Here is a 25,425-nt window from a genome sequence, read left to right on the forward strand (position 1 = left end):
AGAAGTTGGCCATTTATTAAATTGATGTGAAGTCTTCTTTCGTTAATGGAGATTTGCATGAGGAAATGTGTAAGAGAGGGAAAATAAAATAATGGGGATAAAATACCAGCTACACTCACTGATATAAAAGGTGTAAGGGACTTGATTTTTTGGATGATCATTATTATAATGCAAGTCTCCATCTTCTCTCTTTCTTAGCTCTCATGGATGCCTTCTCTCTCTTTCTATCTTTCTCTCTCCTTTTTTAGTATTTCTCCTCATCACTCCCTTTCTCTATCTTCTGCACCTAATTTTCTCTCTTTTCTATACTCTCTCTTCGCTTTCTTCCTCTCCAGTCGACCCCTTGATAAGTGGTATCAGAGTTTCTTAGGTTCTTGATCCAGTTAGTCATATTTTGTTTAGTTTTCCCTTTTCAGCCACACAAATCCAAGAAGTTCATGTACACAAGTATAGACATGGCAGGCAACAATGAAGACACACAATATTGCAGGCTAGAGATGGACAACGCACCTAGAGCAGGCATAAGACCTTTCCATTTTGTGTTTATTTAACTTTCTCAAACTTCATTGCAGCTAAGTCACTTGTGATGATCAAGTAAAGTTTGTTGGAATGAGTAATCTGCTGAAGAAAGGGTTTTTCCTTATAGCTTTCCATAAGGATCGGGCATGAGAACCTAGAAGGGTGGATGCCTTGGTTGCCTTGCATGCCATCAAGCGAAGGGAACAACAAAGAAAGCCATCAAATTGTGAGCAAGTGCAATAGATGCTCCCAATGGGGAGTATGCAGATTGGATGGAATGATCAAATTTGCATGTAGGTCCAAACATGCAGTAACCAAATCAGCTGTAGAAAGTACAGGGAGCAGCTCTCGATCTCAGTGGAAAACGAATAGGACTCAACATACTTCCATGCTGGGAGATGGTTCGGTTAGCTGGATGATAAAACTTGCATTGTAAACCAAACTTGCATTCTCCTGTCTTCATATAGTATTGGCATTCCGGTTGACCATGCCTCTCTGGATACATAGCTTCTCGAGGTCCAAAAGTTGAAGGAGATGGTGGAGTTGGTAATCTAATTGATGGGGAGCTAGGAATGAACGGAGTAACATTCCCATGGTAACAAGATTTGGCAAGGCTCACCCATACATGTAGCTTGCTTGCTATTGTCCCTCATGCAATGAAAGTGGAGCTTGCTGGTAAGGACTCCATGGTGGCATAGGAACAACCCCCTGGGAGTAGGGTAAAAGAATAGGGGTAATATGTGAGGGTGGGGTGATTGAACTTGCAGGTGGCTCCATATTTTCAATGCACTATCCATAGGTCAAATGCACAGTCCTTTTCACCAAGTCATAATGGTAGACTCATAACATTCAACTAAACGGGGCCTGAACTTCCAACTTTCTTAGGAGGGTGATGGTATCTATACGTTGCTCCAAACTTACAGGCACATGTTCTTAGATAGTATTGGCATTGGATGGTCAATCCTCTAGGGATAGTCACCCCTGATCCAACTTGTTGATGGTGCCAACTCACTAGTCAAGTGGATGGTTATATTTCCACTTGGCATCAAAGCTACAGAGACCAGTTCAATGCAATTGATACAGACAAGAATGGACTGATCAAGAACCTGACTGATCTGAAGCTGTGGGTGGTTGTTAGGCAGAGACTATTGTTTTGGTACCTATTATCTTTGGGCCTATATGACCTATCCTGACTAAGAGTCTTTGAATTTGGACAAACAAGGCAAAAGTCATCATAGGTTATCTTTGGTTTTGACCCTTCATGCTGATAGTCAATAGAAGAGTATGATCTAGGCTCCACCAATGTCTTATTCTTGGGCATGGTAGCACCATTGTTCTATGCATCAATGATGCTATCACATAATGTGTTAACTATTGCATGAACATTCATCTGTAAGTTTCACTTCTCACAATTATCACTGTGCAAAACATTAACTAAGCAGTAGTTTTCAACATTAATGTTACTGTTTTGACTAAAACAACTCATTTCAGATGTAGGTTTTCCATTGGAGATATTTTGCCAATGTAAATAATGCACAGAGTCTGTGGGAAATCTTTGCATGCCAAGGATGGCATGCATTTGTTGGAGAAATGGGGAGTAGAGGCGTTCCCTTTCAATGATGAGCAGATCGATGCTCTACATAAAGCTACAAATGATGAGCAGATCAATGCTCTACATAAAGCTGCAAAGGAAAGTTTGAAGAATCAGAATCTGCAAATCCTTTTAGTCCATGATGAACATGATTATGTGATTGGAAAGAATGGAGAACAGGTCAAAGTTGCAGATCTAGAAGGCAAAATTGTTGCGTTGCACTTTTCGGCACATTGGTGCCCACTGCGTCAAATATTCACACCAATGTTTGCATCCATTTATAATCAGTTGAAGGAAAAGAGCAAGGAATTTGAGGTTGTGTTTATCTCATCTAATGAAGACCAAGAATATTTTGACAACTACTTCAATGACATGCCATGGCTTGTTATGCCATACAATGATTCAAAAACGAAAAAAGTACTTAGTCAGCGGTTTGAAGTGGACTTTCATTTGCTCATCAAATACTCCACTCCAAATCTAATCTACTTTTGAAGGGAAGGGAAATAACTTTCAAAATTGACAATTAGAGAAGTAGTTGCATCTGAAATCTATTCTATATCAACATAGTTCAACTAATCCTGCACATCAAATGATGCAAAGAGGTGCTTGGATTTTAGTAGTTGTATATCCAACATGCATATGCTCTTAGTGATTATTGTTCCCATCCATGAGAGATGTTCAAGCTCTATACCCTGCTCTCCAAATCCTTGCATCAGCCTGTGCAAGTACATCCCAAATAAATAATGGGCAATAACCATTGTAGCAAGACTAAACAAAGTAACACAATTGGCAATCCCACCTTTCTACAAAATAGACACTTGAGGCAACAAGAAAAAAACTGAACACTAGCCCTATGATGACAAACGAGCAGCATGAGATTATGAATATCCTTTTCATTTTACTAAGTGTGTTAGAGAAGGATCCTTCATATACTATGGGCAATACCTTCATGATACATTGGGGATCTAATTGTGGCTTCAATTAGAAATAAGAACATGATATACAGTTTGTATCCACCTTCCTCATGGCAGACCCTGTAAGCCAATAAAAAGATGCATCAAAAGAAGGATAAGCTTCCTCCTTTCCCTATCATATCTTTTTTAATTTTTCCTATAACAACCCTCAACCCATAACCCAAAAAGCTTTTTATTGAAAGAACAAGAAACCTCCATTCCACTTACCTTGGAGCCTTCAAATTTCCTTTCCTTTCTTGACATAGACAAGGGCGTACTGTAGAGATGCATCTTGCTATGTGTACACCATCAATGAGTAACTGCATGTCAAAGATTATACCTGGTCAGATAATTAGAATGGAATAAAAATGCATCCTTTACCAAAGCTACTGCTTCTCAAAATCCAAAATTGCAAGGGCTGGTAAATTGGGATGTACTACCATAAAGTTTTACCTATTTCCATAAGTTTGCAATGTATGTGACTGTAAACATAGCAGTAAACCAACACATGTTACATGGCCTTCTTTCACCTCAAAAAGGACAATTGTTTGGATTTTGAAAGGGGCAACTGCATCTGCAAACCAAACACAAAAGTAAAACTTAAAAGGGGCAGCTACATTTGTAGACTTCTAATGAAGGCACAAGAGGAAAAGAGATCATTCCTTTCAATACAGAGGTATTACTCCCTATCCTTGAATGAAAAATATTAGCATCTTCTTCTCCTTTCCTATCTGAAAATTCACTATCATTATGTTGCTCTAGTTCACCACCCTTGTTGACACTTAACCAATCAAAGAAGACAGCATACTGTCTTAGAAAACCTGTTCAAAACGATGATCACCAAAACAATGAGTGATCTTACTCTCACCATGGTAGGATCATACCCATCATTGTCAAAGAAACATCATATTGGGGAACATGGGAATTTCTCATAAGTTTGGGACACGTGGTCAAATCTTTGGATTTGTCATAACTTGAACACTATAACTCCAAATCGAGCGCTCTATAGCTCAATAGATTCCATTTTTCAAGCGCTTTCCAATGATAGTTCACATCATATGGTTTTGAGAAACTTATAGGCATGCTATCCGGGTGCCACCTTTTTTGTATTCAAAAAATGGGAATTGGGAGATTCCCAAACTCACTAATATTGTGTTGAGAGTGCATAGTCGTCTCAACTCTTGCCATCATACGCAAAGCCCACCTATGCATTTGTACTTGTAGCAGGTCGGATAGCCTGTGTGTAGCCCATTGTCTACAACTACAACAAGTATAATCTCTCTCTTAATTGAAGCACTGATCCTTACAAAAAACCATGTTCTAATTAATACAATAAAACAAACACGTAAATGGAGGCATCTCACCTATCTCACACAAAAGGTGCTACATCCTTCGCCTCCACTTCCTGCTCATCAACATCCTCCAAACCTTGTTCATCGTTGAATGAACAAAAAAACATACAACATAAATATAAACACAAATGTAGACCAGACCAGACCTTAACCTTATCAAATTTTGAAATCATAAATGTACTTGCAATAAAGGACACAGCTATATCATTGTTATTATTAAGATGTAAGAGATGACAGACATCCATACCATTTGTGTTTAATCAAATCTTGATAATGTTCAAAATTCCCAAGTTCCTCTAGCTCTTCCTCCTTCTCTGTTTTTTCTATTGGGATGCGATATCTCCCATCATTCTCACAAATGAAATCAAGGAGAGCTCTACCATCAAATCTGTCACATAGCAAACAAAGCAGCTATATACATATCAAGTCCTATCTTATCAACAGTTCTCATGAATAAAATGTACAAGATAGATGCTCAAACCTATCGATAATGTTGTTTTGTTTACCATTCCATGGAATCCTACAAAAATAAGACACAATGTCCAACCTCATCATTTTTTCAGTCCACCAAAATACAAACAACAATGCAACATAATAGTTTCTACCAAATTGTAATGTCCATTGAAATGATAGGAACCAAACTCAAATTTGGCTACATGCAATAGGGTCCCTCAAGGCCAAACCAAACAATGCATATTTTATCCATATCCTGCAAATTCAGCAGCCATTGGATTTTTGAAACTCCGCTCTAGTGCCACACTAGAATCTTAAAAGTACCACAAAGCCACATTTGTGTATGACATTAATTTTTTACTATCTTCATGAACCCGCTAGAGGGGACGTCATTGGGTCTTCTTCACTTCTAGTCTCAAAATCAAACTCACTGCTAGGCCAATCTGCTAAGTGCAAGGAGGTAGCATGGAAGATGAGATGTTGTTCTACATTGTTATCAGCCCCATACCTAATAGCATCTGGATGTGTCAAAAGCATTAGAGAGTTTGCTCTAGATACTATGGATCCACTAGCAGCATCATAATGAAGGGCAGTGCTTCTGTCACTTCCACACTTTTGATTGATGTTATGTCTGAATAGAAGCATACAAATTGAGGACATACTTCAAAGAACATCTACACGATATCTTCCGTACATTTCCAGGACATTCAAGTTAGCTCCAAATAGCAGTAATGATAATAGGAGAAGAAATACCTATTCAAAGGTTGAAGCTCTTGAACATCTGCAGATGATCTCTACTAGATTACTATCCCAATAATTTCCATGAGTACATGGACAAGACATGCCTAATCCACGGGGAGATGAGGAGCTACATCCACATGTATGCAAAGGTAGAGGCTTCCCTAATGAAGGCGGCATCCCGACTGGCCCGGTTGGATTGCCTGACTACCCGATATCCTTTAAGGGCCTATTCTATGCTAGCCTGACCTGCTCCCCATTAATTGAATCTGCCCCATAGTCAATTCGTCTATTTTTGCTAAGCTTTGATAAGTAGTAAGCCCCCTTTTCTAATGCTTTCCTTCAACACTCAGGCTTACCAGACTTCTTCATAGCCGAGCATCATCATCGAAACTGGCCACAGTAGCTGTCGCCATGCGAAGTAGATAGTGTCCATATCTTGATATTTTCCTGCCATGGTGATGAGGATTGAGAAAGAAGAGTCATGAATTTCTTTTGGTGCCGCGATGGTGTGCAGACATAAGGGGGGTCGATTGCCTTTTCGACTGTCTTAGGGTAGGTTCACATCGAACCGATGGACTGTGTGATACATGTGTCCATTCTCCTTCTGTTTACATATAGACCAATCAAGGTCAATTTTTATTTCTTGGCATCATGTTCGACAAATGATTTTAGGCCTATTATGTTTACACATAGACCAATCAAGGTCAATTTTTATTTTTGGCATCATGTTTGAAAAAATGATTGTAAGCCAATTCAATTGGCCACTTAGATGCTTCAATATGTATTGATGACTCAATACTTTTTTTCACACTCACAATGTCTATCCAATTTGTTAGCTAGTATCAAAGTGGCAAATGTGTCTAATGTACATTTTACTTTATTCAATGTCAATCATCTTTTTCCATGTTTGATACACACCCACGTATGGAATCCGTGCCTCTTGGACATGAACCCTCCATAAACTACGAGTCATGGACATGCATTGTGCTTGTGAGTCAATTCACACTAGTCAAATGCAACCCTAGAAACTAACTTCCTTGAGTAAAGGTACTTGTAAGAATTATCCACTTAAAGCTTAAAATAATTGTGGATCCTTGTAGCTATAGAAGCAATCCAAAGGAAATTATCCCTACATGTTGAGCTTTCAAGCAAAATCTCACCTCTACAAGCAACTATTGCAATCTTGCACAATAAACATTTTCTTCAAACTCAAAGGCACAGGTAAATATAGGCACCTTGAAAGAGAGGCCAACTTTTCCACCTCATAGTGCATGTCAATGGACCATATCTTTGAGCTAAAATTCCTTCTATTTCTCCCCCTCCTCCTTGCCCACTTTGGAGCCTTTGATACAAAAACATATGTAGAGATTGACCTATAACTATACCCCAAACTTCCATAGCTATTTATAACCCACCTTTTTGTATAGATTTATGCCAACTGGCTTCAAGAAAAATAGCACCAAGATTACCGATACATGTCACTCATGAATTGCTCCACCATACAATCTAGTTATCGAGCATTCACTATGCCATCTTTCTAATGTTCTCAATAGATCATGCTCTCTCACTCCAACCAGATTTGTACCACACACACACAATCTACTCACAATGTGTGTGTGTGTGTGTGTGTGTGTGTTCTTATAAACATATGTATTTAGGCTTCATGCATCAAACTCGAAGGAAAGTATTACCCTAATGTCAAGGTTGTCTTCATGCTTCTTAGACTTCCATCTAGGCATTCATATTATAGCACTTCCTTCAATACCTTTAGCATGAAACAAGGGAGAAACCATAACACTTTCTTGTCCCCCTTATGTAGCTATGCTTGAAAACTATGCACATTTGCTTTTGACATACTTTTCAACGAACAAACAAACACACACACACACCAAATTGATTTACTACTAGAGTTTTGAATATTTATTGCTTACAAAATTGTGAAGTATATTTGGACAAATTTATTACTATAAATACTTCCTATTCTTGATGGTGTAGGAGGTGGTGAACAATAATAGTGATCTACTCTTCACATTCTTAAAATGTACTTTGTAATATATGTAATGTTTACCATTTAAAAAGGAGCACATATAAAAAAAGATAACAATGTATTTTGTAACATAATGAGTGTATGCAATATTTACCATTTAAAAAGGAGCATGTGTAAAAAAGTTAGTGCATATCAATGGTATGTAGCTGGTATTGTGTGATCTATGTTTTTACTTTTGTATTACCCTATGTGTATGTTACATGCCTTTGTGTGTGTGTGTGTGTGATACATATGTGCACATACATAAGCATCGATACATTTCTTTGAAATTGTGTATCTATATGAAAATGATGGGGTGTCTCAATGTATATGTGTTGGTATGTAATTTTGTGTATACTCATGTTTTATTAGAATTGAACATATGCATATGTGTGTATGTGTTGTGTATACTCTATTAAACTAGTGTAGATTGAGGTGTAGATACACAAAAAAATCACAAAGATACACATGATATATGTGCATATATGTGTCTCATGTGTACAAACCCACATACATACACATTGTACATACATATATTGATCTATGTCCACACCATGCAAATATTGTCACTATTGCTTTGGGGTTGTGTGTGTATGTGTGTTGTGTTTTAGGTCTAAATGTACTTGCATGTGAAATGATATTTGATATAAAGATATATATATGCATATATATATGTCCCCAATATGTGTTGGATAATGTGTGTATATATGTGCATCATGTGTGTAGACATGTACGAGTGGAAGTGTATAGATGTGTATACATCTGTAAATGTAAAGTATAAGAGTAAGGCCGTGTTGCTTGAGCAACCCCTTGTCACCCATATGCAATGTAGAAAATTCACAATATATAGATTTTGCATTTACCAAGTATTATATGAAGAAAAAAATTCTAGCAAAAGGACATTAATTTACTAATTATAACAAGGAAAATCATGAGTTCATAATTAACTAGGAAGACTACATATAATTTTCAAGCTAAAGAATAGTAAATTACTAGTTATAATTTGTAAAACTTGGAATTTTCTAGTTACTAAATATTGTTACTAGTTATATACCAAAGTACTATATAACGTGACTAGATAGGGCTTTGATTTTCTAGATAATAACTAGAAAAATATCCTTACTAGTTAGAACAACCTCATATAGCCAAAATTCTCAAGTTATAACTTGGAAATGTTGCATTCTTACTAGTTTGATTGATGTTCTTACTAGTTTTCATATGAATTTGCTATATAGGAAGTTGGTTAGAGTTCCTTCTGCATGCCTTTAACTAGGAGTGAAGTGTGTGTGTGTGTGTGCGTGCACGCACTGGTGCATGTGTATGCAACATGTTCATATATGTGTGTGTTTGGAGGTGGATGGGTTCTTGAATGATCTAAGTTCACCTCCATATGGCTACTTGAAATTTCCCTAATTTTGAGATTGTGTTTACAAGCTAGATCCTAAATTATAGCTAGATCAAAGCTTGAATTTCTTATAATCTCATATCAAGGAAAACTTGAGAGAAGGCAGGAAATTCTCTAGATACTTATAATTCCCTACTATTACAATTGGGGGATGACATTCTTAAAAAGTTATGTTATATAGGGAATTTTGAGAGAACAAACAAATTCTTTATAGACCTATGATTCCCTACAAGTAGAAGTAGGGAATTGCATTTTTGTATTCTCTTACATAGGATGTTTTAAAAGAAGGTAGGAAATAGTGTATATTGACCTTTAATTCCCTACTATAAGATGTGGGGAATGTGATTACCTACTTATATAGAGGGAATACACGCATACATACATAGGAAATATTGCAAAATTTCACACATTTCACAAGATTTCCTATATAGGAATTGATTAAAAGTCCCTTGTGGCTAGGTATGAACAAGTCAAGAAAGATCAGGAAAAAGCACAATCCAAATTTCAACGTAGTATACACCATTAACCGATTCCATATCCCGAGAGCATGGAGGAGATGCCATGGTTTATGTCTATGCGATGGTTACATGGAGCTTTAATTGCAGCCTCTCGTGAAGGGGTGGAGGTCTCTATTGAGGAGTGGGAATTCTCGAGGAGATGCAGTCCAAAGGTGACCACATGTTTTATAAGCTATCGTATCTTGATTTTATATGTGACAACTAATTAATCATTTCAATGTACAGTACAAAATATACAGTGCGGCGTGGTCATACGGACGACATTTTCGCGTGGAGCGTATCAACAAAATGTGATCCATAATGGATTGTGGTGTCATGGCAAAGTTCGAGCAAGATAGTTGACGGTGAGTCACGGATCCAAACACCATTATAGATGAGATGGAGTATTTTGGGAACTTGTAATGTATTATCACGATGGATTATTGTAGCTTCTCCATGATCATATTCAATGTGCAATGGTTCAAAGTGGTATTGGAAGGAGTTGGGACAATGGTTTGATGACGTCCATCTGGATTTCTCGAAATAGATTCCAAAAAGAGATGGACGAATTTGCGTAACATGTTTGTCTTGCCGGCCCATTGTGAACATGTGCATGAATTATTTTTTGAAATTTTATTACGACATGGTATATTTAACAAATGTTAAATCTCTCTTGTATGTGATTTTGAACATGTAATTTTCTATCCAAACCCTTGATAACCTCGATGGTGGTATGTTATGCCTTCAGCTCCCCAAAGTGCGAGAGTATATAATGAAAGAAATGTTCCCAGCATAGATGGGGATAGTATGCAGATAGAGGGGTCGATATTACAAGGGGTAGATGCCCAAAGCTTGGAGCATGTAGAGGAGGTAGAATCAGGTACCGATGATCGAAAGATAGGAGACCAAGAATTCTTTGAGAACGAGGTGGACTCATCCTTTTGTGGTGACCTTTCTATCAACTATCCAATGTATGCAGAGTTGTGTCAGGAGATTGACATGGGACCATAGACTATGTCATTCTTATAGGATCCACCTACTCAATTCGTTGAATCGCTTATAAGGGTACTCTAGAATATGCATTTTAAGTAATATCATTTTTTTTTAGAGTTATGTTACCATGCTTTTCTTGAATCTTTATATTGATTATGTTAACATTAATTTTTGTCTATGCAAGTAACCTTTGGCGATATTTAGAGACCATGATAATTTGAGGGATGAGTGACAAGGATCTACAAGAGATCTTCATACGTATATCTCCAAATCAAATGGCTTGATTTAGAGATATGGCGGACCAGGAGCTATCTTGGACACCATCAGGTCGTTCTATTAGATCTACTTTGGCACACTGTGATGGTTCGGTTTCAAGTAGATGAGGTTGACGCTCTAGAATTGGGCCGGATGGAGAGAGTGGTTTTGGGGATGCTATGGAGACATGGATGCACTGAGCCCATGGTTGGCTCAAGATACAAGTGCTACTCCACAGTCTCGTGCAAGTTCAAGAGAGGGTGGCTTAGGTGGTCTCTGTCTCGTCATTCTAGTGGAGTTGCATCACCTATAGGATTTGTCATTACTATGGGGACGTCTTCTCCAATGACTCCAGCCGTGTGCAGGTGGGACCCCTATGGGTTCTACTATGAGAGATACCACCCCTCTCGGTACACAAGATGTACAAGGGTCTCCTGGATATGCCCAAGAGCACGGTCCTAGGTAGGAGAGGACACATCTTAGACATACTCTGCAAGGGTCTAGATATCTTGTAGATGATAGGAGGGGAGCTGTCATCATGAATAATAAGGGGAGCAAGGTGATGGCTCATATGAGAGAATTGTGTCATTAAGTTTTTTGACACAACATCTTGGATCATTGGAAGAACATACCCGAGGGGAGCAAGGACTATATAGTAGCATCCTTGCACAAGGAGTTTCTGGTACTCACCATAGCAGATAGGTTTTCCACAGGCTGGATGATGGAGTGCATGCATACGTACATGTCACACAGACGATTGAACACATGCAAGGCACTTAAGAGTGGGGCCTCAAAGCTTGAGTGGATAGGTGTAGATGACTGGCGTTGACTTAAGGAGGAGGCTACATATTCTCCAGAATGTTTAAAACAACAACACGAGGTAGTGAGGGTACAATTAGAGGCAAGAGTGGTCCATCATCCTGGGAGTGGTGGCCATAGGACTTCTCTGGAGGACTTTGTAAACTTTTCTTTTATTCTTCTTGGTTTTTTTTTTGCAATATTCCTTGTACTAATAATTCTGTTTCTAACAGTTGTATTTTGTTTTCTTTGCAATACTCCATTAAAAACCATGATCCCACTGGCCTAGAGACTCGATGTGCAGAGAGACACAGTCTCATTGCATTGATTGATAGACTATATACACGCTATCGTGCCACTATGTGGACACAGTGTAAAAAACTCTGGAGTGCATCATCATCCAATTTTTTTATTGATCAAGAGAGTGAATGACATTTAAGTCATAAGTGCTAGTGTCCATGGCATGGATTGTCCAAAAATACTAGATTTTTGGATAATTTTAGTTTTTTTATATTACTTATTGTAAAAATCCCAAAAATTTTAGAAAAGCTTCTAGATTAGGATGGCATGAAAAAAGAAAGTTTCTTTTTTAGCCAGTTATGGGATTTTTCATAAAAAAGAAAGATTGGCGAAATCACGCGGGTCATGATCGCTATTGACAGGATAAAATTTACACTTTGTTGGAAGAAGAAGAAGGAGTGAAATAGAAGATCCCTAAGCAGGTGTCCCAACGTTTTACCCCCCTTTCAAAGCCATCAGAGCTATCAGATTTGGGTTCCGAGAAGCATAGAAGAAGCTATTATTTTGATGCACGTTTTTGGTCTACGAAGAGGCTCCAGGAGATCTAATGCTTGGAGATTGCTTCTGAGTAGTACAAGACAAAGGATTTTAGGCTCTGTCAATGCATATTGATTCAATTCATTGTGCTTTTTCTTTATCGTGTTTACCTCTGATCTATTCTTTTTCTTCTCTTCCATCTTCTATCTCTACTTTCTTCTACCTCTAATCCCCGGTGGATTCAACCTTTTGACAAAAGCCCCTCCAAAAACACGATGGCCCAATAAGTCACTCATCTTTCTTATTCGTAGTTACTATTTTTAATTAAAATGCATTATTTTAGTAGAGTCCATTCGATGCTCCTTTGCATCGGGACGAGCTTTTGGATGGTAGGGATCTACAACTCGCACTTGGATTCGTGGAGCGCACATCCTCTTCTTTTTTGGTCCTGTGATTTATATAGGCATTTTCTATGCACTATGTTATTATCATCCTTTGTATCTTGCCATGATTCTATGAGCACTCTCATTAAGCAATCTTGTATTTATTTTATGTATCAGTTTCGTGGGTTCAAGTACATTTTACCTTCATTTTGACAACCATTGTACACTTTACATGTAATCCATTTGTAGAATGTAAATACAACACATAGTGCTACATGTGGCAGGGCAACTTGCTACCCTACCACAAATTTTTTTTCTCTGTAACCGTCGCTATGAGCGTTGTAAATTTACTGCACATGTCGCTATTGGTATCGCAATTTGCGTTGCAAACCATCACTATTGGCATTACTATTTGTGTTGTTATTTGTGTAACGACATAAATAAAAATGCAAATAGAAACGCCAATAGCTGTGGTTCTATGGAGACGCTAATACAACACGGTTTTTTTGTGAACATTTTCTTCACTTTCAACATCAGTATGAGGCCTGTATATTGTAGTGTTCAATGCCCTCAAGGGGACATGGGAAAATCATCTTAACAAACTCCTCTCGTTATCGAAGAGGTTTAGTATGAGCTTGAGAACATCCTCAAGCTCTCTCCCAAAGACACCTCATAATCATACCAAATCAATACATGAAAATAGTGGAGCCATGTATATATCCGTGATGTATGTTTTGGTTGAGCTCTAAGCTTGTATATACATTGATAATGTGTATGGGCTCCTGGAGACTAAACTTATATATTTATGTAGTATTGAGATGAATTCATTCCTTCATGGCCATGAGTCATTGCTTCTATATTGAAGACTTGTAATACAAAGACCATCCCCTATGCCTCTATTCTTGGATTAAAATGATGGGTTGGTAATACTAATGTAGTAGGAATACTAGGTAGCATGGATAAAGCTCAATAATACAATCAAACTCTCTTTAAGTTGAGCATAGCCTTGTGGATAGGCTCAATGATATACTTTATGAGATTGAGGTTAGCTTTAGAGCGTACAAAAAATATTAATCTTGATATCAATAAAATGTTGAAAGAGAGCACAATTGCATAAATGGTGTGCTTTAGTATTTTTCAATACACGTAAAAGTGTATCCTATTCTAAGGAGATTTGATGTGAATCAAGTTAAACTACACCTAGGTCTAAGCACATAGCTTGATAAGATTCCAAGTATAGTGTTAGAGTAACTTTTTTGAAGTCAAACTGAAAGATAATAACAAAATGATATAAAAGTATATCCTAAAATATTTTAAGAAAGGCAAGTTGAAGTAAGTTATTGCATCAAACTTCTTTCTCATCAAAGTGATACTCACATTATACTTGATTGAATGAGTTTATTTAAAAAAATCAATAGATTCGTGATCCTAAACTCTTATTACATATATTGATATACAAGGTGGAGAGCACAACCTTGCTTTTTATATATAAAAGGGTAACTTATAGAGTTTAAAAGATGTAATCATATTGATGTGCATATCATATTAATATGTAAAAAAAAAGTTAAGTTACAAATCACTTTGTATCACGTTTTTATATGAGGAGGTTGATATATGTATTATATCTACAAATTCTTACACAAAGAGGTCCAAATTTTATGTCTCATGTTTCTGAAAAGAAACAAACCCTTTTGGTTGTGAATGTTGAAAAAATAGAGTGATGGACAAACTTAAAATTCTCAAAGTAGAAAGAATAGAGTTTTAAACTATTCTTTACTAAATTTAATTCAATGCCATTGGGCAAACTTAAAATTTTCAAAGTCTATTCTTTAACCTAAATACATTCCATGATGGATGTACCCATTGCCAAGCATGGGCACAAAATGTAATTACTAAGTGGACAAAGAGATTACAATCTTAGCTAAAACAAAGGCACAAAATCTAATTAATAAGAGTAGAATACTCTTCAACTTTAATACTTAATAAGGTGGATGTCTATATGCCCAAGCTAAGGTCTCAAATTTTTGTTGAAAACTCAAAGTCCAAGGGGAACACAAAAGCCAAAACCATTGACATTAAGGCCCCATAAGCTCATTGTAACTTATTATTAATCATAAGAATCAATCCTTTATCTTTTCAAGATTCTAGCAAATAAAGTTTGAGCTAAATTTTACAATACAAAAATAATGAATGATCCTAAAATTTGACACCTTCAACTCTATCCAATCTGCTTGGTCACATGGCCAAGTGCTGCTCATATATTGAGAATGATAAATAGCAAAAAGATTTTCATAATGACTCAAAAGCTAGGTCAAGTGCCAAAAAAGGGTTACAAATAGCCAAGTGACAGAAAGGGGTTAAATAAATCTTAAAATAATTGGACATGTTGGAAATGAGACTTTTTCCATTTAACCTAAAGCACTCATTAATAGTAATTATACTTCAAAACAAGGTGGATATTATGCTCCAAAATAGGGGCAAAATTTAAAACTATGGCTAAGGAAAAAGGGAAAATTTCAAGCATAAAAGTGCTCTAAATTTTACCCAAAATAGTTCTAACATCAACTTTCTTCCTCATAACAAGGTAAAGAAAATGCACACCAAAGGATTGTGCTTTAAATGTGGAGAGAAGTGGTCCCAAGATCATAAGTTGAAGTGTATAGCCAAAAATTCTAGAATCAACATGGTGACTACTCAAGATGTGGAAGTTGAAGAAGAAGAGGAACAAGATGGTGAAGTACTACAGGTTTGTGCTTATCCGATGGTGAAGCAAATGCATGAAGAAGAGGATGTCATTAATGAGGATTTTTATGATCCTATGGATGGGTTTCCATTTGATCTGATGGCACCAATGATTCTCATTCTTGCTTATGTGCTATTTCACACGATATATGGATGGGCTACAAAGGAGAAAATACACTTTGACTCAAAGGTATTATTAATGGCAAGATCACACATATTCTTATGGATACAAGCAACACTCATAGCTTCATCAATACCAACTCCTTGATTAGGCTAAAGTTGCTACCCATTGATATGGAATCATCCTTGTGCGCATAAGTTGCAAATGGTACTTATGAGTCTAGTAAAGAAGTGTGTCCATGTACTTCTATTGAATTGCCTCCTATGAGCACAATAAAAGCGGATTTAATCACTTTGGATATAGAGTAAATTGGTGTTGTTATTGACTATAATTGGTTGAAAACTCTTTGTAAATTTACTTTATATTTGGAACAAAAGAAAATAGAATTTAATTGGCAAGGTGTAATGTGTCCGCCCAAGCCGCTTCCTCGCGTCGGTACGTTCTTAGTAGCCCATTAAGAGATGTCCTAGAAAATGTTATATGTCCAGGATTTGATGAAATACCTCGCACTTTGCTATCTAGGCTTGCTTGAGTCTACCACACAGCAGTGGAAGTTTAAACTGTCCCCACGAGGATCAACATGAGTTTTTGGTTCCTATTATGAGTCGAATTAACTACTAATGGTTGATTAGTGTCTGTAATTCGAGTTTCCACTTCTTATAGAATTACCTGATTGAAACAAACTTGCATTACGCTTGGTCCAAAGAGAATGGGAGATGAAGGGGAGTATGACACTTCGATCCATTCAGTCCATGGTGCAAAATCCCATCCCGGGCCCTAAAACGATGCAAGTTAGACTTCCTGATCTCTAATGGTCATACATTTATCTATCAAAAATGTAAATTTTTTCATTTTTAGGAAATGTCTCAACTTAGTAAGTCCACTCAATCGTAGGTTTGAATCCATCAGGGATCCAATCTCCTACTTCTCTCGAAAGAGTATTTTTAATTACCTAATTACTTACCACCTTAGATTTAACGTATAAAAACAACTTCTTTGATTATCTCCTAATACAAATTCTTTATACGCCTTTATTTCACAACACAAAGACAAAGTAAAGTAATTCCTTCTCAACCGTTCCTTTAAGAAAAATAACTTTTTACAATGTTTTCTATTCTAGCTAGATATGATGTCAACCCGAAGGTATTATTCTCTCCAAGTTCAATTCCTAGACTAGTATTGGAACTTCCAGGATACTACCTGGAATTTGAATGGTAGTTGGTAGTTTGTGAGAGCCTAAGGAGTTTATGACTAAAGCCCCCTAGTATTCTCACATCCTCGTACAAACTAGAGTTCCCTATGATAAGACCTTTCGTGCCATGATTGGTCTATGCTCACTCATGCAAAAACAAAAAGAAACCCCTTGGAGTAGGGTTTATCCACACTGGCCTTGAGGAGGTCTATTACCATCAAAGAATACTGCCTTAGTCATGCAGCGTTTAGTACTCATCGAAATATTGTCTTGGTTGGCGATCTGTACCCAATTATCCATCTTTTAGCTTAGTGATTTTAGGAAAAATTAGTACCTAACTCACAATCACAAACATAATTTCCAAATGCATTCTACATAAACTGTAAAAAAATATTTTCTTTCGTAAAATAATAATATCAAGGCAAAACTCAACACAAGTGGCAATATCTTCCAATAATCTTCTCGGATTACCCTCTTAGGATTTATTTCAGATTGAATCTAAATAAGAATTCTAATTTTGAGAATAATTTCCATGATGGTCTTTTCTCAATGGGGTTTTGTTGGTCCTTGCCCCACGATGATTCCAAAACACAAATATTGGTTAGTTTTATCATGAAAAGTATTCTTTTAACAATTTCATGTTAAGTCCTTTCATATATATTGAGAATTAGCATTCATCTTTATCCATTAGAGATTCCATTAGTTCAATATAATTTATAAAAAAATGTCTTTTAAGGAAGCGCAATATCTTCCTTGTACTTCTCCTTGGTACATCTCGTACAAACCTAGATTATCCCTTGAAATTTGCGGTTAAGAATTTCTCTATGAAATTTTATGTAGGAGACATTTTTTTAAAAGTCCTATTCTACGAATGCAGCTTCTCATTATCAACCCATAGGATGATGATCTACTAGCTACTTTTAATATCAAAATATGGTACCCGGGCATTTATGACGAGTGCTTGGTTGATGGTGTTTGTAGCTTTATTTGTAATCCCAAACTCACCATTCCGTTTGTAGTGGTTGCACGCATAGCATTATTAGCAGCTCGTGTCTCTGCGGCCTTTATAATTTTCTTCTTCAGGGCCACGGTCTTTAATCATGAGATTGTAGAGGAGTTTTAGCAATAGAGCTTCAAGTTGTCACAATCAGGTTGATGGAGAATGGCAATCACTAGGAATTGAGAAATATCAAGTAGATTCTTGATTCCATAGGGAAGTGAAGGTAAAAGAAATGGGGGATTCGATTCCAAGAGCCGGCAGAGTATCCTCCTTGTCTTCATGACAAGAATTTTTGTCCTCACACTCCTCTTGCCTCACTCCCTCTTGCTCCATACTCTTGGTTTGAGAAGAGTCTCTTCTCTTTGATCAAGCTACTCCTCCAATGGTTTATGGGTTGTGGCCAAGAAGAGGAGCTCATTGTGAAGGGTATCTTGGCAATTGGGTAATCTAGAAGCTTTCAAGATGCAATTTGATACTAGTGATTTTATCTTTGAGGTCCAGAGAGGCTGCCAAAGATACCATGACTGATTCTCCTGGCTCTCAAATGATCTTGCTCCAATCTAGGCCTCTAATTGAGAAAAGGAGGAGATTGTTGAAGTCTTCTGCTCAGATTGAGGAGGAGAATTCAAGCTTTGCTTTGTGCTTTCAACATCTCCTAATTTGGGAGGAGGGCGAGTAATTTGGTGCCCTTTTTTTCGTTAAAAAAGGGGGGGGAGAGTGACAATATATTCGTCGACTTCACCTTCCCATAAGCTTTCTTTTTTAAAGCTTAAACTTTAAAGATTTAAGCTTTCTCTTACTTTAAAATTTTAAATGTGCTTAGTGAGTTCTGACCTACATGCAATGATTACCATGCATATGGTGATTTTCGTGAAAGTTGGCACTTTAGGCATTGAGTTACATACTTGACTACATCACCCTTGAGTCTTTCCCAATAGAAGCTTCTTTTGACTGTATTAAGAGTCTTAGCATATCCAAGATGACCTAAAAATGGAGAATCGTGAGCTTCCCAGAGTATTTTCTTCTTAAGTTCCTAGCTTGCAGGAATACATATTCTTGTCTTAAAATAGGCAAGCTCCTCGTTTATGGAATACAGGAATACATAGTCTTGTCTTAAAATAGGCAAGCTCCTCGTTTATGGAAAAATCTTGACACTTAGTCTTGATTTTTGGACATGAATCCTTAACGGAAATCTCTTGGACCATTCTCTAATAGCTTGGATCCTTCATTGCTTCTTCTTTAGCCATTTCTATGAGAGGGTTATTGGGCATTGAAATCTTTGTAGCAAGAGTTCCTGCTCTAGAGGGTTCCTCTAGGATTAGAGTATTAAGAAATAATTTATGGCTTAGTGCATCCACAATCACATTCTCCTTGCTTAGTCTATATTTGACTTCAAAGTCAAATTCCTACAATATCTCAATCCATTAGCACTGTCTCATATTGAGGTCTAGTTGAGTAAAAATCCACTTCAGGCTTTTATGATCAATGACTAGAGAAAGCTTACTATCAAGTATGTAATGTATCCATAGTTTAAAGGCATGAATTACAACAAGTAATTCTATATCATTATGATGAGGGTTACTCCCTAAACTAGCCAATACCATCGACTAAGACAAACTTAGTTTATTTTCTGCATACGTGATGATTTTGTGATCTAGTTGGTCGTTAGTATGAAGAATGGGGTCCTGTTAAGGAAGGATAGCTCAACGAGCCTTTGAGTCCTCCATCCATTGTGTTTACCTAAGGTTGATCTATGATATAGTTGGGGCAGTTAGCTTCAATGAATCAATCCGCCCCATATTGCAATTCCTAATAAGATAGATAAGAACCATATACTCATTACAAAATAGTCAAAAGTTATTTTGCCGTTTGAGTGCTTGGCGGATATATACATGGCTTGGAATGCAAGGATTTTTTTTAAATTTATCAGCTCTATTAGTTAACTTTATTTCTACTAGGGTTTAAAATTTTCATCAAACGGATAATATCTTCCCACTATTCCCAATTACTAGGGAGACAACCAATTTTCATTACAAGGGTGGACAAAAATAATTCTTTACATCAATAGGAAGGGAATACATTATTCGAGTAGTTCAGAAGCTCATATTCTTCTTGGAAGTGGATTCCCTATTATAACCTAGGCATGGCATTGCAATACATCCATTACATAGTAATTAGGATTTTGAAAATGGATATTTAAAAATCTATATTTTAGGGGAAGATCAGATAATCCATCTTTCTTGTAGTTTCAACAGCTCGAGCATCCTACAACCATGACTCAGTTAGCCGATATAACCTTTGTAAAATCCTCATAGACGTATTGATTTAATTGGACTTGTCATCCTCCAATGAACATGTTTGAGTTTACTCTAGCCTCATAGAAGAGATAAATCTTGGAAACCTTAAGGGTTTCCATCCATCTTATCTTCTTTAAATTATTTTGGAGGCAAGCAAGACAATTTGTGTCAATGTAACAATACCCTCTACTTCACATCCATCGTCTTTCATAATACAAGCCTGGCAAAGGATTGTATATTCAATCTAATATCTACATTATTTGGTTTCTCCAGTTGAAACTAGAGGAGTGCTTTGCTAACATAAACATAACTTAAAAAATCAAGAATCATTCCAAAGGTGTGTCCCTCTACTAAAAATCAAGGACATATATTGACAAGATTTTCACAACTTAAGGAAAAGATATCTTATGATGTACATATAACTAGTTTTATTTACTTGCATCATATTCTATATCAATGTCACTACAAGATACAGGCTTTATATCGATGTTTAAAGTGACGAAAATACAAACAACAAAATTTTCCCCCGTCGTCGCAAAAAGCGTTGTTATTAATGATGCCATAGAGCAGTCGGTATCGGTGTCGCTATGAACGTCGGTATTGGCATGGCTATGCACGTCTCAAATCGTCGCTATAAGTGTCAGTGATAGCGACGCCAATACCGATGCTTATAGCGACGGTTTGCGACGTGCATAGTGACGCCAATAGCGATGCGAGCAATAAAATTTGCGACGCTAATAACGACGGTAATAGGAAAAAAAAAATTGTGTGCTTTATGAGAGCCATACAAAATAGTTTCTGCACTACTGTGTACAATGTGATTGCAAACAAAAACAATGTGTACTGAAATCATAAAACTGATACATTAAATAAATACATGATCGCATAAAAAGTGATTGGTACAATCATGATAGAATATCACTAATACATAGAAAATGTCTACATAGATCAGGCGACTCAAAAATAAAGGTGTGTGAGCTCCAGGGATCCAAGGGCGAGCTACACATCCTCGTCCCCTGAACATCTAGTCTCCAACTCATGAACCTTATGAACCAATGTCTTTTTTTTCTACAATAATGAATAATTATCTACCGGGACAAACAAATCCTTGACCATGGTATATGGCTAAGATATAACATCAATAAATCTCTCAACTACTATGTCCCATGCATTTTTTACATCAATCAGTAAAGCATTTCTTATATCTTGAAGTTGAGATTTCAACACCATGGATGCATCAATATCAACCTCAATGTTTTTCAAAATTTGCTTCTCAACCTCTTGCAGAGGCTAAAACCTCTCGAGCAAGAGCTTATGGTCAACTTGCAACTTGACATATATCTCCATAAAGCTATCCATTTGAGCCTCGTTTTCCCAAATTGTATTACAAGTCATTAAATTGTTTGTTGTAACGTAGACAAGATGGAAAACGAAGAAGGTCATGTTGTTCAAGATCGCGAGGCGTAACTTAATCAGCGTGTCCCATGTCCTTGCTCTCAATGCAAGTTGGCAATTAGACAAAAACATTGATTGTCTATAGAACACGTATGACAATTTGGCAAGTTTCAATCTGAGATCATTGATTAGGCGATTGCGGATTTTCAACAAACGGTAATTTGAAGTTAATATCAATCATGCATTGTACTCGCAAGCTAATTAAATACCATATACAATAAGATTGGGTCTTGTTGGCAAATTTTCTATCCAGGGAGGTAATGTCTCCTCCCAAAGGGGAGTGCACCCTTTGCAGCCAATTAGAAGAGTTCGTGGGCGTGTGATGGATGGAGTGTAGGAGCCAATCCACCACTCGTAAGGCCAATCTATACCATCAATGCTAGAGGAGACAGGCAACCTTCAAGACCTACCTACAATCTTGGAGCCTGAGATGGAGGCAATGATCGATGCATTGATTCCCATGGATGTCGAGACTTTTGATTCGCTTAGAGAGGAAGCATCCATACCATTATATGATGGGTGATGAGTATCTCGGCTGAAGACACTACTTGCACTCTTAAGTGTGCAAGCAAAATATGGGTGGAGCGATATGAGTGTGACCGAGTTGTTCAAGTACCTTGTACATACGCTTCATTGATTTTTTTTTTTCGATACTATTGTTACAAACATTTGTGCTTTTTCAAGGTGTTTTATGATTTTTTTTAGGTTATCGAAATATCATATATTACCACTTGCAAATACCATGCCTGAGTCTCGTGATGATGCACGACATGTTTTACGGAAGCTTGGCATGGACTACAATAACATGCATGCATGTATCAATGATTGTTGTCTATTTTGAGGAGAATATGGGACTATGCAAACCATCCCTCAAAAAGTTCTCAGACACTTTCCGCTCATCCCCCGCATAAACCACATGCTTTGTACGTCCGGCATGGCAAGATTGACAATGTGGCATGCGCAGAATAGGTCCACGGATGGAGTTCAACGAATATCAGCGGATTCGCGCGCATGGAGCCACATTGACTCTACCTTCCCAGGCTTTGCGCGAGAGCTAAGGAATCCTCGCTCGATCTCGCAATGGATGGCGTGAACCCATTCGATCTGCACTCAACTAATTCTTACAGTGTGTGGCCTATAGTCCTTGTCAACTACAACATCCCTCCATGGAGTTCTATGAAGAAAGGACATCTCATCCTTAGCTTGCTCGTTCCAAGCCGCTACAAAGTAAAATATATGGACTTGTATCTTCGTCCATTAGTCCATGAGCTTAAGATTTTGTGAGAGGAAGGGGTCACTGTGCAAGATATGAACAGGCACGATGGTCGACGGTCAGCCAATATTCCAGCCATTCTCATGTGGACGATGCATGAATTTCTGGGATTGGGAGAGTGCTCAGGTGAGCAGGCCTCCATCCTCGCTAGTAATATCTATATTTTATCTCATTCAATCAAGTATTCACTAGGTCATGGTGTTAGAATAGGTCTGGTTACCTCAAGTTATCATGCATGTCCATTGTGCGGGCCAGAGTTAGACTCTCAAAGGTCACGAACCATGAAGAAGATGGTATATCAAGGATATGCTGCTTTCTTACCGGAGGATCATGAACTCAGGGAAGGTTTCCTTGGACGACCTCCAACACGTATGAATGTCGCAAGCTGGTACGAGCTGAAAACGGTCCACGTGGAATCACATCCAAATGGAATGCAGCGGTTCTCAGTTTTCTACGAGTTGCCATATTGGACCCACTTACAGGTCAACCACTTGTTGGATCCCATGCATATTTTCAAGAATGTGGGTAGCTTGTTATGGGACTACATCACAGGAAAGAGAGACACCATAGGGGCACGAATGGACTTAAAGGAGGTAGGTAGGATGGAGGTGCTTTGGCTGCAATCGAGTGCTGATGGTCCCGTGCAGCTTCCTCGCGCTCCTTGGGTTTTTTCCACTAAAGAAGAGCGCATTATGAAGCAAGTAATCAAGTCTATCTGCACTCCGATGGGTATGATGTGTTCTCTCAGGTTTGCATTTTTCAAAGACGACCAATTATCAGGGCTAGAATCCCATGATTGGTATAGGATATGTCAGGTTTGTACTACGAATGGATTGTAATTAGTGTGGGCATTTTGCTATTTGGAATGTGTCCATTATTCATAATGCTTTCTCATTTGTGGCAATTTATAGTACCGATCGCGATCGCAGGATGTCTTACTCCAAAAATTCACGGGGCCATTTATAGGTTGTCGACTTTGGTGCAATGGATCTCACAGAAGAAGATTAAGATGTCCTCTATTGAATCTGCGAGGCGAGAAGCAATGGAGACGGTTTGTATCTTTGAGAAATACCTGCCCACCAGCATACTCACGATACAAATCCAACTTCTTGTGCATCTTGTGGATGAAGTGGAGATTGTGGACCTGTCCATACACGATGGATGTTCTTCTTGGAGCACTTCATGAAAACCCTGAAAGGATTTGTGCGACAATGAGCTTGGCCAGAAGATAGCATGGCCAAAGGTTGGTTGGTGTCTGAGGCACTAGTGCATATTTCACAATGGCTACCACCGGTGGATCCAGACAATGAAATGCTATGGTCGCTGAAGGACGATGATAGACTGACTAGAGATGTGGTGGTTGGAAATGGGGTAGAAAAAAGAATAGATGCCTCAATGGAAGACTAGGTGAATCACTTTTGTATGTTGCACCATGCCTCTATGGAGACGTGGCTCGCCAAGTACTAGATCGCTAGGTAAGTTTGAGAGGAAGTGCGAGCTAAATTTCGACGTAGTACGCATTATCGATCGATTCGATATCCCGAAGGCATGGAGGAGATGCCGTGGTTTATGTCAACGCGATGGTTGCATGGAGCTTTGACCGCAGCATCTCGCGAAGGGACAGAGGTCTCAATGGAGGAGTGGGAATTCTCGAGGGGATGTAGTCCAAAGGTGAGGAGGGGTTTAGAATCTGGCGTATTTAAATTTTATATGCGACATCTAATTTGAGTGTTTCAATGTACAGTACAAAATATATAGTGCAGCGTGGTCGCGCGGACAGCATTTTCGCGTGGAGCGTGCTAACAAAATGCGCTCCACAATGGACTATGGTATCATAGCAAGGTTCGAGCAAGAGAGCCGGCGACAAGGAACGTATCCAAACACGGTTGTGGATGAGATGGAGTATTTTGGGAACTTGCAAAGTATTATTATGGTGGATTATCGTAGCTTCTCCATGATACTATTCGATCTGTAGTAGTTCAAAGTGGTACTTGGAGGAGCTGGACCAATAGTTCAATGAGGTCCATCAGGATTTCTCAGAATAGATTCTGAAAAAAGATGGACGGATTTGCGCGACAGCTTTGTGTTGCCGGCCCATTGTGAACAGGTGCATGGAGTCATTTGCTTGCTAATTGTATTACAACATGTTTTATGTCACAATGGTTTGAACTCTCTTGTATGTGTTTGTGAATAGGTAATCTTCTATCCAAACCCTCGACAACCTCGATGGTCGGATGTTATACCTTCAACTCCCCGAAGTACGAGAGTATATGATCAAAGAGATGCTCCAAGCATAGATACAGATATTATGCAAATAGAGGGGTCGATATTGCAAGGGGTGGAGGCCGTCGAAAGCTTGGAGCCAACATTGGCTAACAATGATGGAAATACAAGAGTCCAAGAATTCTTTGAGAATGAGGCAAACTCATTCTTTTGTAGTGACATGTCTATCGAGCTTCCAATGTATGCGGAGTTGTGTTAGGAGATTAACATGGGACCATAGGATACTTCATACTTGAAGCATCCACTTACTCAATTCGTTGACCAATCGCTTATAAGGATACATAAGATATGCATTTTAAGTGAGATTTTTTTAAAATGA

The 25,425-nt window shown here is 37.9% G+C and overlaps 1 protein-coding gene and 1 pseudogene across 1 annotated transcript; one reads left to right on the forward strand and one right to left on the reverse strand.

The window, feature by feature from the left end:
- Window positions 1-709: 709 nt before the first annotated feature.
- LOC148019614 (zinc finger CCCH domain-containing protein 57-like) lies at window positions 710-1,565 on the reverse strand (annotated as a pseudogene).
- A 485-nt stretch (window positions 1,566-2,050) lies between these two features.
- Window positions 2,051-2,602, forward strand: LOC148019615 (putative nucleoredoxin 1). Its single transcript, XM_087699604.1, has one exon. It carries the CDS (start codon window positions 2,051-2,053, stop codon window positions 2,600-2,602), a length of 552 nt encoding a protein of 183 aa, XP_087555730.1.
- The last annotated feature ends 22,823 nt before the right edge of the window (window positions 2,603-25,425 follow it).

The sequence above is a fragment of the Lygodium microphyllum genome, chromosome 19 (assembly GCF_053477565.2).
Source record: "Lygodium microphyllum isolate KBCC chromosome 19, Lygodium_microphyllum_v1.1.10, whole genome shotgun sequence".
NCBI classification, from domain to species: Eukaryota; Viridiplantae; Streptophyta; class Polypodiopsida; order Schizaeales; family Lygodiaceae; genus Lygodium; species Lygodium microphyllum.

Coding starts and splice junctions, on each gene's coding strand:
- LOC148019615 (XM_087699604.1), top strand. CDS start 2,051: ATGCACAGAGTCTGTGGGAAATCTTTGCATGCCAAGGATGGCATGCAT.